Source organism: Chelonia mydas, chromosome 5 (assembly GCF_015237465.2).
Source record: "Chelonia mydas isolate rCheMyd1 chromosome 5, rCheMyd1.pri.v2, whole genome shotgun sequence".
NCBI classification, from domain to species: domain Eukaryota; kingdom Metazoa; phylum Chordata; order Testudines; family Cheloniidae; genus Chelonia; species Chelonia mydas.
Genome location: NC_051245.2, coordinates 46955790 through 46974398, shown reverse-complemented (window position 1 = coordinate 46974398; position 18609 = coordinate 46955790). Strand labels below are relative to the sequence as shown.

The window sequence follows — 18609 nt, the reverse complement described above, 5'->3', positions numbered from 1 at the left end:
TTATTTTTTGCCATAAAATGTTTTGGGTCCCTACAACTATAATTGCACTGGAATGAAATGCTGCATTCATTTGTGCATATACATGCATAGTTCTTCTCGCCTGTGGAGAGGCTCCAAAACAACCATGTCCAGTCATGAATAAGAGATCCTTGTCAATAATATTGGACTTGAGTTACTGAGCACTGTGTGACTATTGCTTGCTATTGTTCTTATTCAGATATTAATGTTTTTTATGGCTAGCCTGATTTGTTCAAACTGAAAAGGTAATATTTCCATACCTCCAATTAGCTTGTTTCACTTTTTATCATCTGGTATATTGCAGATATGACTGAAAGTACCCTGAGAGGTATGTATACCAAAAGTTGAGATCCCCTACTTTAAAAGTCTTGAATTAAGTACTATCCTAGAACCGTACTCTCAAATTGTATTTTCCAGAAGGATGTATGAAAGTATATTAATTTGCAATATACTAGAGTAATGATTGCATACATTAGAGCAATAATGAAAATTGAACTTGAATTCACATCTACCTTCATCTTTTGGGTTTCTTACTTCAAACAGCAACAATTTTTCCTGCTTCTTTTCTATATCTTGTAATGTTGCAATGATGGACTCATGCTATCAAATACAAACATTGTTAACTTTATTGTTACAGAGGTATAGACAAGGTTTTGTATACTGAACCTAAGCAAACTGAACCTAAATTTTGTGGCAATAGTCCTGACTTCCACAGTATACTCGCATGGTTGATTCATTTAAATAAAGAAAACACAGGTTTATAATTAAATATGAAAATGAATCAGTATGAAACTAGTACAGCAGCCCATGTGGTTTATTTTGATATTAAATTCACTCTATCTGATCTTTCTCCACATTTTACACTTTTGTTATGCCAAAGATTTTTGTATTGAGAAGCCTAACTGCAACGCAGAAGGGCAAAGCTGAAGATTTTGACAGCCGGGAAAGGGACAGCTGGGGTTTCTGGCACTTGTAGAAAAGTGGGAGGCAGTTGAGATAAGCACATTAGCTGAGAGCGTCTGTTAAAATGATCAGCAGTGGAATAATTAACGTTGATATTTAGAACGATTTTCCAGGCTTTTTTGCAGATTTGGAAACAGAACACTATATCAGTTTACATTTGGTTAATGTTTTCAAGGTTTCCTGTGCAACCATATGGGATAGAACTTTTTTTTAATGAACGTTTTGTTTCTGCAGCACAATATGGGTGTTTTCAGCAATGGAATGCATGGGGCTCTAGGTATAGATAGTTTAAAAAAGGCATTTCCATCACCTCTAGTGCTGTGATTTAAGGTGCCACAGACTCATATGTATCAATGAGAGTTTTACTTTCGCAGGGCCTATGTTCAAATATTCCAGCTTTGTTTTAAACCAAAATAACCTTTCATCTCTCTCCAATTAACTTGATTGCCAAGTCATTGCTTCTCAAAAGGGCCACTTTGGAAATGCTGGTGAGAGACTTCATGGATCCTGGCATTTTCCATCCATATGAACAATATGAATATGAATGTAGCCTGCTAATTGTACAGGAAGTATAGATGCACAGAAATCATGAACAGAAACAGATGGAGATAGATTGCACAAACTGAATTTATCTTTACCTTCTTCACGCTTAGCTTTATAACATGCTGCTGCTCTCAGCATCCACTTCAGGGATTATTACTTTATCTAACCACATGGTGTAATTACATTATTCAATCAATGGATGACAATGTACAGAACAGAAATGTACTGCTCTGTAAAGCAATCTTTAAAAAACTCAACATCTATACTTACTGTGCCACATTTTTCTCTGGTCATATCATGGTGCAAAACCAATGGAACATCAGCCTTTTTACAGCAATCATAACAAGTATGTGTTGGTCTTCTTGACCTAGAAGGACCTATATCTTTTCCCCCCACAATTAAGAAAACAAACATAATTTTAAAATAATGATGGAAATATATGTATAAAACCAATAGAATAGAATAGATGCCAATTGTACAAATTACCAAGAGTAAAAAGCCGACCATGATATAAATAAAAAATTGTATATGCAGATGAGATCAAATCAAATTAGTCCAATACTGTTCCGGAGACTGTACTTAAGTCTAAGACCCACTAAAACATTATTCCAATACTGAATGCAAAAACGACAAGGTTTATGTGAAGGAAATACAGAAAACCAACAAAATTTAAGGGACCAAATACATCCTTTTTATAACCCCACTGACTTGACCAGGAAAGAATTTGTGCCATACATTCTACTGTCTTAACAATATAGATAAATAACCATCAAGGATATACTACCACTAGAAAATGCCTGTCCCTGACATGAAAACAATAAAGCAAACTTGCAGCATGTTTGAGACGAGGATGTAAATCTGTGATTAACATTATGAAATAGCTAACATACCAGTAACCTCCGTTGTTTCATAAGCAACTGCACTCTCAGTAGCACCATAAGACTTAAGCAATTCCTTCATTTTATCATTGCATGCTTCATCCAAAGCATTTTTCCCATACTTGTCCTTCTCATTAGGGTTTGCTCCATGATGTAATAGAATATTGACTGCCTACAATATAGTTCTTAATTATTATTATCATCATAGTAGCCCCTAAAATGTGCTAAATGCTGTGCAGACAAATAAGATGACACAGTTCCTGTTCTGATGAGTTAACACTTTAACAAGACAAAGAAACATATGAACGGAGGGGGAGAGATACAGCAATCTAGCTTGCAAGAATCTTTGGCATTTATTTACCTAGTTCTATGTCTTATACTTTTAATTTGTTTATTACATATATGACCAATTCATAATTGCTTGTTTAGTTTGTCATCTTCATAGTGTTACTGTATGCAACACATTCCCATGTTGCTACAGAACATAAATCATAAATCAGTTCCAAATTAACAGAATCTGGTAAATGTCAAATAACCATTTTGGATAAATATAAACAAGATACAGAAAATAAGTGGACTTTTGTTTCTCAGTGGTATGTGATGGTGACTTCGGCCTCAATTCTACAAACACTTATTCACATGCCTAATTTTAAACACATGACTAGTCCCATTGAAGTTAATGGGACTATTTAAGTATTTAAAGCTAAGCTGTATGTGTTTGCACACGTAGGCCTTACCTGCTAAAAATTTTCAGATTTACCACTCTTATTTCCCTGCCTGAATCTTCCTGCTCCACCATTCATGCCAGTGGAATCATCTCCTTCATTTTTATTTTCTGTCACAGAAAAGATGAAAGAGATGGAAAACCTGCTCTTTTGACTAATTGGAGGAAGGGTGTGTATGTTTGAACCAATCTGGCATCATCTACCCAGCTTTAACTTAATGGAAGTCCCTATGCAAAACAGCATGGACTTTTAAGTGTCCTCTATATGGCACCCTTCCATGGCAAATATACAGGAATATTCTCATTTAGATTAATACTGTCATCACTAACTTACAAAGACAACTATTTTGGGCCTTCAAACTATCTCACATGGAGGTGAAGTGAGCATTAAAAGGGAAATATGCTGCTATGGGGGATGGAATGCCCCAGGGCAACTGCAGAAGACATGAACCTCAGTGCAGATGCTCTGGTCCTTCTCAGATACCTCAGATTCCCCCTAAAGGATCAAATCATCCATGAGTTGCTCTCCTGGCAAGCAAACCTCTGATCCTCTCTCTTCCTCCCTGATTGCATCCTACCTTAGAAACTCTGGACCTGTAAAATTGCTGGAAAGTTCTGAGTATCTCTCGTCCTCCCACAGCTTTTCATTTAGGAAGAAAAAATAAGGTACTTTGTTTATTTGTAATAACAATTTTCTCTTACTACCTTGTTAGTACATTTCTTTGCTGAAATGTGAGGGTGTCAAGAAACAGAAACCAATGAAATACAGCAGCAAGACACAACTACCTGGCCATAAGCTAAACTTCTCAAGGTAGGGTCTCCTTTTTATGGGAACCTCTCCCAGCATTCTTTTCTGATAGCTGGTGCTTTACGTTTTGCAAGTACAACCAGCTGCTACCATTAAGGGCAGGTCTAGACTAGAAACTTGCATCGGTGCAGCTGCGCCACTTAGTGCTTCTGGTGAAGAAGCTTTAAACCGACAGGAGAGAGCTCTCCTATCAGCTTAATAACTTCATCTCCATGTCTACGCTAGCGTTTAGGTCAGTATAACTACGTCAGTCATGGGTGTTGATTATTCACACCCTTGAGCGACACAGTTATACCGAAGTAATTCTGTAGTGTAGACCAGGGCAATTGGCTAACTGGAAGGTGGCTTCAGCTTGATGCATCTCTCTCCCTTCCAGCTGGTAAGTATTCCTAATATGCTTTCAACTTTCTCTTAACATTGACGAGAAGCTGGCACAATCTCACATTCATTCTTACAACAAAACTGCAATTAAGACATATTTCTTCAAAGATTAATTGAAACACTTTTTAACAAACTGTTTATGATCCAAAATCATTAACACAAAAAAATGGAGATGTCAAAATTAAAAATGAATGCATTTTAAAAACACTGGGTTTGACTCTTTGTTCACTTACATCTGTTTTAACCTGATATAACCTCATTAACTTCAGTGGAGCTACTCCTCACTAACCCCATTGTGAGAGCAAAATCAGGCCCACCATCTGATTTTGAAAGGAATTTAAAGGTATTTAGGCACTTACCTCCCCTTGAAATCAGTGGAGTTAGGCACATGAGTTCCTTTAAATATGTGACCCGCATTATTTAAAAATCACTTATTTCTTTACTTACTGGCAAAGACCTGCATTTCAGGCCTACAGGGTTCTGTATCTTCTTACGACAAAATTCTGTCCTCTGATATGTATGTTCAATTCCCAATATTTCAATGAGAGTTATACATGCACATCCCAAAGCAGAATTTGGTTCTTACAGTTAACATCAACAGTCATAAAGTAGCAGAAGAAATACAGCTACATGCTCTGATTTAGATGTTCATATTGTCATTGTTTGTTGCAGAAGAGACACAATGCTGGACTTCATAGAATCATAGAATATCAGGGTTGGAAGGGACCTCAGGAGGTCACCTAATCCAACCCTCTGCTCAAAGCAGGACCTAATCCCCAACTAAATCATCTCAGCCAGGGCTTTGTCAAGCCTGACCTTAAAAACCTCTAAGGAAGGAGATTCCACCACCTCCCTAGGTAACCCATTCCAGTGCTTCACCATCCTTCTAGTGAAAAAATTTTTCCTAATATTCAACCTAAACCTCCCCCACTGCAACTTGAGACCATTACTTCTTGTTCTATCATCTGATATCACTGAGAATAGTCTAGATCCATCCTCTTTGGAACCCCCTTTCAGGTAGTTGAAAGCAGCTATCAAATCCCCCCTCATTCTTCTCTTCTGCAGACTAAACAATCCCAGTTCCCTCAGCCTCTCCTCGTAAGTCATGTGTTCCAGTCCCCTAATCATTTTTGTTGCCCTCCGCTGGATGCTTTCCAATTTTTTCACATCCTTCTTGTAATGTGAAGCTCAAAACTGGACACAGTACTCCAGATGAGGCCTCACCAATGCTGAATATAGGGGAATGATCACGTCCCTCAATCTGCTGGCAATGCTCCTACTTATACGACCCAAAATGTCATTAGCCTTCTTGGCAACAAGGGCACACTGTTGACTCATATCCAGCTTCTCGTCCACTGTCACCCCTAGGTCCTTTTCTGTAGAACTGCTGCCTGGCCACTTGGTCCCTAGTCTGTAGCAGTGCACGGGATTCTTTCATCCTAAGTGCAGGACTGCAATTGTCCTTGTTGAACCTCATCAGATTTCTTTTGGCCCAATCCTCTAATTTGTTTAGGGCCCTCTGTATCCTATCCCTACCCTCCAGCGTATCTACCACTCCTCACAGTTTAGTGTCATCGGCAAATTTGCTGAGGGTGCAATCCACGCCATCCTCCAGATCATTAATGAAGATATTGAACAAAACCGGCCCAAGACCGACCCTTGGGGCACTCTGCTTGATACCGGCTGCCAACTAGATATGGAGCCATTGATCACTACTCGTTGAGTCCCATGATCTAGCCAGCTTTCTATCCACCTTATAGTCCATTCATCCAGCCCATACGTCTCTAACTTGCTAGCAAGAATACTGTGGGAGACCGTATCAAAAGCTTCACTAAAGTCAAGGAATAACACATCCACTGCTTTCCCCTCATCCACAGAGCCAGTTTTCTCATCATAGAAGGCAATTAGGTTAGTCAGGCAGACTTCAATTTTGACGGATTAAAAAATTAGGTTTTTATTTATTTTTAATGCAAGTCTACATATGTATTCTATTAATAATTTTGGATTCAGTTATTTAAACCATCATTTTCATTTGCATGCACAAATTGTGGTATTTGTACGCCCATAATCGAAAATCAGGCCCAGGCATGGTAATGTGAGTAGAATTGTACCTTGAAATAATTGCCAGAAACTGCATCATGTATTGGTAAAGTCCCATCCAGGCTTTTGCTATTAACATCAGCACCAGCTTTTAGTAACTCTAAGATCACCTCAGTAAATCCCCTGTTGGAAGCTTCATGAATTGCTGTCCAGCCTAGTAAAACCAGATCAAAATTTAGATTCTGATTCTGATGTCTAAAACCCACACCGGTCACAGACAATTATACACTTTTTTGTATTCAGTCCGGTAACTGTCAGACTTTTTTGTTTATAATAAATCTGAAACAAAGAATTGCCCTGAAACACTGGGGCAATTTTTCCCTGTTGTAACTCAGTTGACTTCAAAGATAAATTTATTCCAGTACTGGCTAAAGAAATGTGCTATTTGCTTTTTTAAATCATACTATCAGAAATAATAATAGCATAGAAACTGCAGATTAGAAATATCAGAAATCAAAAGCATAAATACTGACAATCCAATTTCTAGCACTGGTGGCATCATGTGATATCAAACTTTAAACCGGCCCTGGATCCAGAATGGATTACTGGCCATCCCTGGGGCTAACTAAGGCTTGTGTAATTTAGGAGGAAATTCTACATTTAGGAGGAAAAGAAGGAAACGTCTACCTTGTAATTTAATTTAAAAAAAAATGGAACTGCCTGAAGTGGCTTAAAGGTTGAGAACTTGATTCTGCATTTATGCATGTGGATAACTTTACTTGTGAGTAACGCCACTGCATTCACAAGCCAAGTGGGCAAAGTGAAGGGGAGGTACATGATAAATGTACATCACATGTGTCCACAATTTATCACACACCTAAGCAATTTATTACATGGATGTTGTGACACTACACTCCATATTCATTCTAGTAATATTATTATGAGATGATTATGGCATAATTGTAATGCATTTTGTACAAGATAGGTCATATAAGGTATCATTGGAAAAGTTACGATTTGCTGAATATGATTATCCTATTTATATGCATGTGTCATTTTTGTATCATTTTTGTATCTGAAGTTCTGAATATTGACTATGTATCTGTATTTCACATGTAGTCACACCTGGGTGACACCCACAAGGCAAAAATGCTTCCAGTCTAGATAGCCAACTGTGAAGGGCCTATTCAAGGTAATGGGCCATTAGGAAAAACTTAGGAGAAGCTTATCCACCACCTGGTGAGTCTTCCTGAGAACACTCCAGACAGCCTGTAAGAAACGGGTGCTATGACTCAGCCACATGACACGGAATTCCATTTTGGATACCAGTGTTTTTCCACAAACTGAATTTGGGACAAAGGGTTCCAGCCGTATGCTAAAGCTATATAAGGCAGGGAGTGACATCGTCTGTTGTTCATTCCCCATAAAAGAGGACTCCTGAAAACACCTGAGGAACAAAGACTGAACTGGAGGAAGTGCTGGACCCAGGCTAAAGGGATTTCTAGCCTGCGTATGGAACCCTGGGAAACCCAAATTGCAAAGCAAATGCAGCTTGTGCCTTAAGAATCTGCAAGCCTGCTTGTATCAACAGTCAGGGTGAGACTGTTAATTCGAATCCTGTCCTTCTAGTATGTTAAGCTTAGTTTGAGATTTTGTTTATTTACTAGGTAATCTGCTTTGATCTGTTTGCTATCACTTATAATCACCTAAAATCTATCATTTTGTAGTTAATGAATTTATTTTATGTTTTAATCTAAACCAGTAGGTTTGGAGTGAAGTGTTTGGGAATCTTAGCTCAAGGGGCAGGGGCTGTTGCATTTCTTCTCCACATCGGGGTGGGGGGTGAACTCTATGAGTTTACGCTGTACAGTGTACTGTGCAGCGCAAGATGGTATAATTTTGGGTGCGGTGCATGCCTGGGGGCTGGGGGTAATCTTGGCTGTAGTCTCTCTATTGTTGGTTCATAGAGTGGCTGGTCAGAGAGCCTGCATGTAACTGCACCTTGGCGTGTCCCTACCTGTGTGAGTGCTGGTGGCAGTGTAGGACTGGGAGTGGGTCTGCAGCTTGTCACAGCAGCACAGTGTGAGAGGGAGCCCAGGCCGCTGAATCAGAGGGCTCAGTGGTACCCCAGTTCCAGGTGGCACCCTGAGGGGTACCCACCACAGATTACACCACAGTATGTGATGTGTGTGTATATGCATCCACACACACATTCATACAAGTGTGTATATAAATATATATACACAATTGTCTGATGCACTGGTCAATATATTACACATTATTGTCAAAAGATTCATATGTATCATTTGAAAGACTGCAAATACAAATTCAAAGATAACAATGACATAACAAAGTAATCTTTCTAACTAACCTTGTTCAATAAAGTAGGTATCAATAAGTTATTTTCTAAAACATCTTGGTTACATTCTTTCAAGAGTTTAAAAAAAAAGTTGAGTTTCTTAATTGCCATCAAACTGAATCACTAGAGGATCACCAAAGAAGTAATTTTAAAACATCCAAACCTGCATTATCCTTTAGATTTACACATAGTCCAGATGCTATAAGAGTTTTCACTAAAGATAAATCTCCTTTTTTAGCAGCCAGGTGCAGGCGACTTTCCCCTTTGGCATTTCTCTTTTTTATCCCAGCTCTTATAATATAGGTAGGCTGAGCAGATACAGCTGCTACCTCTTCTTTGCTTGATAGTGAAGATTCTAAAGACATATTGAACACCACAATTTCTCATTAGAAAACTGGACCAAGCTTCTGATCTCACTTCAAACAGCATACCTCTATGCAATTCTATTGTCTTAATTATTATTACTTGAGAGCACCAAAAATATAATACAGATCAAGTACACCTGGATTGTGGTCCAAAGAGTTTACAATCCACTACCAGACAACTTGCAATAAGGATGCAACTGGGTAAAGATGGAGGGAGAAGATTACATAGTTATTCAGCACAACTACGTGGCATAGCAACAAGAAGGTCAGCACATTTCTTCACAGACTTCTTCTCAGTTACCAGGAATGACTTCAGAAGATATTACTACTTGCTGGGACTTCATCTCCTCTAGACAGAAATGGGAGGAAGCTGCATAGGGTTAGGTACTGAGAGGAGGAGCAACTGATAGTTTCTCCTGATAACACTGTGTGATGGTCTATACTATTATGTTCACCACTTTTACAAGACTATGATAATCTGCTGAACATTGTCCTGGTAAAGTATGTGTATCAACATTGTATGTAAAGTTTTAATTTACTACTGCAGAACATTGCTGTAACATGTTTCAGAGTTAGATAGGCAGGCCCAAACTCTTCAGCGACAAAGACACAGTAGCACCCCCAGCCAGGTATCAGCATAATCAATTGGACAATCACCTAATTAAATGGCCATTCCTTGGCAAGAAAAAGGGTGTGAGCCAGGACTTTACATATTGGCAAAAACACAGTGGGGGAGTTTCTGTGTAAACAGTTTGCCTGTCACCTGAACCCCAGCTGGAGATAAACATAAAAAAGGGGAGAACTAAGGGTATAAGAATGGAGGACACAAACAACACAAATTACCTCTCTCATCTCCATCTCTACTTATGACTGCTACAATGCTTGAAAGACAAAGAAAGCATCATTGAACTGGGGGAGAGGTGGTCCTGGCTGGAAGGCTTTTCAGCCAATACAGACTGCTATAAACATGGGGTGAGACAAAACCTTTTTGCTTTTAAGTTCACCTGGTTTGTTAAATTAAGTATTAGCTTGCATTTTCCTCTTCTATTTCTTTTGTAACCAGTCCTTTTATGCACCATTGCTTGTAATCACTTAAAATCTATCTTTCTATAGTTAATAGACATATCTTATTGTTGTATCTTAACCAGTGTGTTTGGATTAAAGTGTGCAGGGAAACTCCATTTGAGATAAGAAGGTTGGTGCATATCATTTTCCACTGATGAAATGACATACTTTATAGTGTAGTGTACTGAGCAGTACAAGTCACATGTTTCTGGGGGACAAGGCTGGGATTAGGAATCTGCTGTATTCTTCTGCAGTGTAATTTAAGAGGGGCTAACTAGTAGCACTCAATATTGTGCAGCTGGGAGCAAGTTACATGCTGGAGGCTGTGTGTTAACTGGCCAGAAGTGGCTGTTCACCAGTAAATCAGTGTAAAAGGCATCCCATAGAGAACTGAGGAAAGACAGCTATTCAGCAGTCTAGATTGTACCTTGGGGAATGAATCACTGTCAGACAATGAAATCAGGCATAGGTATGTCACCAAAACTAAAGCCATCTGCTTGAAATTTCTCATATGTGGTCCTTGGTCAAAGGATTTCACATTCTATAAAGTGTTAGGGTAATTGGATGAGACATTTGTGAGATATGACAGTTTGAAATGTTAAATGTTTTTCGCTGTTGTAGAATGGTTGCAACACCATGGGCTAAATTTTGCTCTCCTGTAAACTTGTGTAAATTTGAAATAACTCCACCGTTTTTATTGGTGCTAATCTAGATCCACCTCATTGTAAGAGAGCAGAATGTGCCCATTAATCATGTTCCTGAATGTTTCAAATACAGTTTTCAAAAATATGTATTCATTATTTACCTGAATACTGGCCATGTTAACATTTACTTGATACTTAACAGGTTTCAGAGTAGCAGCCGTGTTAGTTTGTGTTCGCAAAAAGAAAAGGAGTACTTGTGGCACCTTAGAGACTAACAAATTTATTTGAGCATAAGCTTTCGTGAGCTACAGCTCACTTCATCGGATGTATTCATCACTCTAACCTGTTTTAAAAGATGCTTTTCTGATCATACAAATCCAGGGCATAATACACTAAAAGAATCCAAGAAACCAAGTGAGCTTGTTACAGTGTGTATGGTAACACCCATTGTTTCATGTTCTCTATGTATATAAATCTCCCCTCTGTATTTTCCACTGAATGCATCCGATGAAGTGAGCTGTAGCTCACGAAAGCTTATGCTCAAATAAATTTGTTAGTCTCTAAGGTGCCACAAGTACTCCTTTTCTTTTTGATATTTAATAGGAACCCTTGGATTCTTTTAGTGTATTATGCCCTGGATTTGTATGATCAGAAAAGCATCTTTTAAAACAGGTTAGAGTACATTGTAAATGTAAATTTATAATAATTTCCTTGACTTCAGTGAAGTTATTCTAGATTTACAGTGGTGTAACTGAAAGCAAAGGAGTACTTGTGGCACCTTAGAGACTAACACGTAGCTCACGAAAGCTTATGCTCAAATAAATTGGTTAGTCTCTAAGTTGCCACAAGTACTCCTTTTCTTTTTGCAAATACAGACTAACACGGCTGTTACTCTGTAACTGAAAGCAAAATTCGACACATTGTCTTTACATGCTACCCATAAGATGCTGTATAATAGTAGTGTGAAACACACAGATTTCACTTTGTGCAAATTATATTATACCTTTCATACTATGTATAGTGATGGAGAAAACATATTCCATTTGAATAGGATGTAAAACCTACATTATAGAATCATAGGACTGGAAGGGACCTCGAGAGGTGATCTACTCCAGTCCGTAGACTCATGGCAGGGCTAAGTATTATCTAGACCATCCCTGACAGGTGTTTGTCTAACCTGCTCTTAAAAATCTCTAATGATGGAGATTCCACAACCTCCCTAGGCAAATTATTCCAGGGCTAAACCAGCCTGACAGTTAGGAAGTTTTTCCTAATGTCCAAACTAAACCTCCTTTCCAAGCTCTCTCCAGAAAATAAGCTTTGCCCATCTGAGATGCCAAAATTAGATGTCAATCACAGTAGATTTTGAAGAGGTTCAAACTATGGCGATGTTTACTCTGCTGGGCTCCTTGGCTTTGGCTCCCTCTACATGGGGTCCGACTAGACCCAGGGGCTCTGCTGATCCCTTCAATTTTTGCTTCTCCTCAGTAAATCCTCAGTTCCCTGCATTCCTAGAGATAGCCTCCTCCTTGATAAAGGAAAAAAAATAAGTGGTGGTATTCTCTCAAGTGCCACCTGCTCACGGTGCCAAAATGAGCTGTAACTCACAGCAGATTAGCAATACTGACATTTAAATGATCATTACTAAGTATCTGAGTTAACACCCATTAGAGATGGATAGGGGCAATACACACATCTCTCTGCGCTATTGTTTCTCACTCTTTGCAAACTCAGGTACATATCATTGTATCAGCTGCACTTGATTCACATTATCTTTGCAGCCTTAAAGGCTAGGGAATTACTTTTTCATAATGAAAGCTGAGATTCTGGAGCACACAATGGCAGCTTGTATCATCATGTACCCCTTCAACTCAACCCTTTGTTTTCTTTGAGATAATGTACTGTATTTTAGCCTAAAAGCTTCTGGCTCTGAAATCCCAAATCAATCATCTGTTCTCCAGTTCCTGCTTCTTCCTTAAACTCCTGGGACTGGAGGATGTCCAAGGGAGTCTTTAGAGAGGTAGACAAAAAAAAACCAACAACAGCCCATTAAGCTAATGACTCTTAGCAACTGGCTGCAAATGAACACAAATAATAGCAAAGTTTTACAGTGCAGTTGTCACGCACAACAGTCTTCTTTATGTTTGCTAAAAAACATTCGCAACAGCACAATGAGGAACTGTTAGATTACTCTAAAGAACAATGATTCTCTCTGGAGTGCATCCTCAGGTGGGTTGTGGGTGGGAAAGGACAGGAACTTGGCAAATACAGCATCCAATTTGTTGCATGATTTTTTGGTTTGTTTTTTATGTAAATTTTTTTGTATGTGACTCAGTATTAAAATCCTATCAAACATAAAAAGCAGATTTAAAAATCAAAAATGCAACTGGGTGGTATCCATACTTTAAACAAATATTCAAAACCTCAGCACTGACCTGTTAACTGTTTAGTGAGAAACATGTGACTTTTGTGACAGACCAAACTGTAGGAAGAGAGTTTAGCAATTTTCACCTAGTTCTATGTAAGCTGAAAAGGAATGTGTAGGGCCTAATGAGTGATGTACTGTAGATGGGTGAAGAGGATACTCATACTGACCACTGCATATATGACAATATAGGAAGAACAAGTTTCTGTTCAGGAACAGAAAGGGTCAGAAAGTCCACGGGGGTGTGGAAGAGATAAGGTAAGGAAAAAAATAGCCATCCATGATGGATAACAAAGTTGATGAATGAGGAAGAAGAGCAAGCCAAGAAACATCACCCATATATGTTCGTCCTTTTAGTGGTTCCCAATCTGCTTCTGCTCACAGCTGGAAGCCATGGTCCCAGTTTTCAGTGCCTTCAGCTACACCAGTGATGGCATCTCCTTCCCTGATTCATCAAAACAGCTGCTTTCCTATGGGGCCGTGCAGCTAACAAAATGCTGGATGAATAAAATGTTTTCTGGAGATAGTATCCTCAACTGGGGATGGTGGGGGGCGGGGGAGGGGAGAGAGAGAGAGAGAGAAAGAGCTGAGCTGTGAAACGATCTTCCAAAGGAGATTACACTGCAAGATACATGGTTTTGATAAAGTTTTCCCACTACAACTGGAAATACAGAATGGGAGAACAAAATAATATGCATACAAGTATATACACATACATATCTCGTTATACAGATGAAACAGAAGTGGCAAACAGGGGTTTTGGAAGGAGTTTGGTGAAAGTAGTGTGAGAAGCTTTCTTTCTAGGTACAGTTCTACATTCGTTATAGTGATGGCCAGTGATGGAACAGTTACTGTGATCTGGAGTGGATGTGCCATGTCTTCTTTCCTGCCTGAAGACAGAAGGGACTTCCTGTGTATAAAGAGCAAGTTTATGGCTGTGATGAAGGAAAGAATTAATGGTTTGAAGAATAAGTACTGACACTGCAGAGCATCAGAGAAGCTGAGGAGTACTTGGGGAACCAGATTCAGGAAGTGTCACCATCCCAGATTCAAGAAAGAAAGGAACTGGTAATCAAGGAATCAATGAGAGTGGAAATCAGAAAGGAGGACTGGCAGTTTGTAACCACCAGAGTCAAGAGGATCAGGCAGCATTCTACACAGCTGGAGGTGGATGAGGAGGAGTAGGCTGTGAACACCAGAGAGAAGAGGACATAGTATACGCATACAGCTGTTATCATGTTCTCAGCCTAAAAGCTGCAGAACACCACTGTGCCTATCCAGGTGGTCAAATGGAATGGAGAGCTGAACAGGACACAACTGCTGCTCAGCCCAACCTGCAAGACCATCAAGTGTGCCCACAAAGAGATCTTCAACCATCCAAAGAAGACAGATGAATCCTTGTACGAGATTCTACGCTAGACCTGTGCTAGCTCAGCTGGCATGCAGTGTCTGTACTTGTCTACATGACACTACTGTAAATGTAGACAAACCCTTTAAGTCAGCTGTTTTCCCTGTAAAGAAGTAAGTACCAACACAGAGAAAAAGTGCTTGAAACTTTGTTCGTTCTTATAACTTTGTCAGTAAAAATATTTATCTTTTAAGTGCTTACTCTCCAATAGCTCCATAATAACTATCAATACATTTAGAAGCCCTGACAGTGGTTCACACACTTGGCATTTGTTGGACAGGATATATGCTTCATGCACTATGCTTATTTTTCTAAATCACTTACTATAAATTACCAAAAGTCTCCTTCTTATAAATCTTGAAAAATAAACATATCTTTATAAAATATTAACAACTCACTTGATTTCTCAGGCATTTCCTGTTCTGCTGCTTGACTGAATTGTGATAGATTAGATGAATTACTGTTATTGGCACATAAATCTGTATTTTGGCTGGTCTCCTGAAGGTCTTGTCTTATTCTTTCAGTTTGGATTGTTTCTGTTTCAAGTAATTGTAACATTATAGGAGTATTGTTCTTTGCAGTTCCTTCTGCTTCATTTTTCTCAGTGCAACATCTTCCAGTGCTTTGCTCTCCACTTCTCTCAGCAGTCATTCCATCATCTGTTTGTTGAACAAAAGGACTTAAAATATCTGTGCTATGACTCTCATGACTTTCAGAAACATTAGCTCTATTAACTGATTGATGAAAATTAATGTCAAAGTGTTTATGTAGCATAGGCGAAGTACTTCTATGATATAATTATCAAAACCTTTGGAAATATTTTTGCATTATAAACATTTTGTTCACCATTCACTATACAATGAAAATTGTAAACATTGAATCAATAAGGATTCAAAATTTCTTCTGTGAAAATGTGGTGTTTTAGTCTGGTTTCTCTTTAAAGAAAAATTCTTTAGCAAAGTTAGAGTGCTTAAGAATGTCTTCATTTTCATTACTTTAGTCAATATCAATATTACAGTTATATTTTGATAGTAACAAAATAACTACCAGGGGTTCGGCTGCAAAAATGACCAATCAATTAATTTTGCATATCTGGCAATATTTCTGGAATGCAATTCATACATTTGCCATTTGTATATGCTACTGTATATGCTGCATATATTGTGCTGCTCTAAAAAATCTATAACAAACTACAACATGCCTACAGAGAATTCCTAAAATAATTTTTTTAAAAATAAAACTTTTCACCTGATTTTTGGGAAGTTTCCTGCTCTGTTTCTTGGGTCAGCTGAGATGGATGAAGTGAATTCTTGTTAATACAACTAGTGGAATACAAATCTGTGTCTAAGATGATTTCCCGAAGGTCCTGTCTCTTTCTTTTCACTCGAAATGCTTCTTTTTCATGTAGCTGTAAAGCTGCAGATGTGTTAATCTCTGAATTCATTTCATCTTCAATTTTCTCAGTGCAACATCTTCCAGTGCTTTCTTCTGCACTTAGCATCATCCTCATTCCGTCATCCGTTTGATGAGCAAAAGGCATTAGCACACTGATGCTAAAATTCTCAGGACTTTCAGAATCACTAGCTCTATTAACAGCTGCTGAAAATTCATGCAATGAAAGTATTTCTGTACTTGTCTGAAGTGTTTGTACAGTACACTTATCTACATCTTTAGAGATATTTTTATAAATGTTTTGGTTCTCATTTTCAATATACTGTTCAGATAGGACTGTAGAGTCTGAATCAGTGAGGTTTACAGTTCCCTTTGGTGAAAATGTAGTTAGGCTTCCTGATTCTAGCCAGTTTCCCTGTAAAGAAATATCTTCAAAAAGAGGTAAAGAGTGTTTTAAACTTTGTTCCTCATCATTAATTCTGTCTCTATCAATATCAAAGTTAATTTGATCTCTGAAGTTTTCAGAATAAAGAAACTGGTCTGACGGTCTATTATTCTCAGTATAAATGATGTTTTCTTCAACAAAGTGGATACTACTTTTTCTCTTAGCTGTATTCAGATTCTTGTCACCCATGCTACCATCTTTATTGTGGTTAAGACAATGGCGTTCATTATCCTGATTCATAAAACATTGCTCTGCAGTCACAAGAGGCACACTAATTTCTTCACACAAAGAAAGTACTGAGTGAGAATCAAGTTCCATTAACGCAACATTCTCAGACTGCTCTGTAGATGCTTTTACTACAGGAATTGAGGATTCAGTGCATGGTAAACTAATTACCTGGTCTGTCATTATTATTGAAGGTTTGTTGTTGCTTCCACAAGTCTTCTCCCTTTCTTCTGAAACTGGAGTATCACTATTACAGAAGTCATATTCCTTTTGCATTTCTGTCTGTTTGGGTATGCTGGGCTTTCCCCCTACTTCACAAATGTTATCTGAACTATAATTACGATGTACAGAGGACCTAGTTATTCTTTTTGAGGAAGAGGTATTAACAGTGAACCCAGTGTTATTATGTCCAACATGAGGATCATATGTTTTGTGGCTTCTGCTTCTTGTTTTGTCTCTAGATGTATCTGAAGGAGATACAATTGTCCTGTACTCACAGACATTCTCAATCGATACAATCTTTTCTACAGTCCCTGCTGATTTCTTTGTCTGTGTTGGAACCAGTCTTCTATCTTTTGAGTTTTTTTCATTCAACAATCTATGATCCTCAAATACTCTGGAGATGGAACCTTTGGAGTTTCTTATTGAATTCTCTTTGCTACTTTGTTCAAAGTTGATAAACCCTTGCTTAGATGTATTATTATTACCAACATCTGAATTGTGAACTGGGCTATCTGAATGTACTTCCAACTGCAAAAAACAAAACATATGATTAATTTAATTTTCTGGTAGATTGCTTTGTTATATTTCATTCTAGGTTGCTGCTTCAACTGTATAGTCAACGCTACAAGTCACAAAATATGGTAGACCTCAACTGGACTTGTCTTAGTGATTATTTCACATCTGGTGATCTGCCTGGAGCAGAAACACAACAAAAACTTAACTAAATGTTGAAAGCATCAATTACACTATCAATAATATGTTTTCCAAATAAAGGGTCTATTTTTGTGTTTATGGTACTCTATTTGGTGAATGCTTATCATCAATAAAATATAAAACAGTGTTTTAGGATGTAAGTTAAAAATAGAAAAAATGAAAACACTTATATTCCAATACAGCATTTCTGTGAATGATAGTCTCTACCAAGGTAAATTACACAGACATTTACCATAACACTTAAAATTATAGCAAGTAAGAAAAAAGGTCTTTCCACACCGCATCATATGCTACGGATATTATTAGTTATGAAATGTTTAGTATGTACTGATTTCAGAGTAGCAGCCGTGTTAGTCTGTATTCAGAACCACCTGATCAACATCCTCTACAGCAAACAAGGAAAGATAAAGGAATGCATCCGATGAAGTGAGCTGTAGCTCACGAAAGCTTATGCTCAAATACATTGTTAGTCTCTAAGGTGCCACAAGTACTCCTTTTCTTCTTAGGATGTACTGTTTCTCAAGAGCATTTCAGAAATGCGCTACCTTTCTATCATACTTTATTATAGAATAGCAGATGCGTGACAGTTCATCACAACAATGGTTGTTCCTTAAAAAAAAAAAAAAAGTTACCTGATGCTGGTTTGTGTCATTTATTCTTTGAGCATTTAATGTACTCTCTACATCCTTTTTAGCTGAAAGTAAAACGAGAGATTGAAAGGATCAATATCAAAAGAAAGTTACAATTCTCTGCTTTACAAGCACAGCATCCTATGCTCAGAGTCTAGCTTGTAGTGAAACGTAACAGCCATTTGCTATCTGGAAATAACAAAAAAAACATAAGGATCAAAAAAGTTAGACATTAAAATCATGGGCTCAGATCTCCAGTTGCACCAGAAGTCTGCTTGGTACAGTTGAGAAGCAGTAAATGTGGCTTTAAGCATCCTGATTCCTGAGGAGGTTGGTAGTCTGTCTGGCCCACAAGGCTTCT

General features: G+C 38.1%; 1 protein-coding gene across 1 annotated transcript in view; it reads right to left on the bottom strand.

The window, feature by feature from the left end:
* ANKRD31 (ankyrin repeat domain 31) overlaps nucleotides 1-18609 on the bottom strand; it is a 109593-nt gene that overhangs the window by 42313 nt on the left and 48671 nt on the right. Inside the window, exons 13-20 of the mRNA XM_043546618.1 lie at nucleotides 18252-18313; nucleotides 15870-17433; nucleotides 15020-15280; nucleotides 8878-9069; nucleotides 6427-6569; nucleotides 2415-2574; nucleotides 1795-1907; nucleotides 531-618 (exon numbers count right to left, since the gene is read on the bottom strand). Of these exons, the coding sequence (XP_043402553.1) occupies nucleotides 531-618; nucleotides 1795-1907; nucleotides 2415-2574; nucleotides 6427-6569; nucleotides 8878-9069; nucleotides 15020-15280; nucleotides 15870-17433; nucleotides 18252-18313 (2583 nt within the window). The remainder of the gene's footprint in view (nucleotides 1-530; nucleotides 619-1794; nucleotides 1908-2414; nucleotides 2575-6426; nucleotides 6570-8877; nucleotides 9070-15019; nucleotides 15281-15869; nucleotides 17434-18251; nucleotides 18314-18609) is intronic.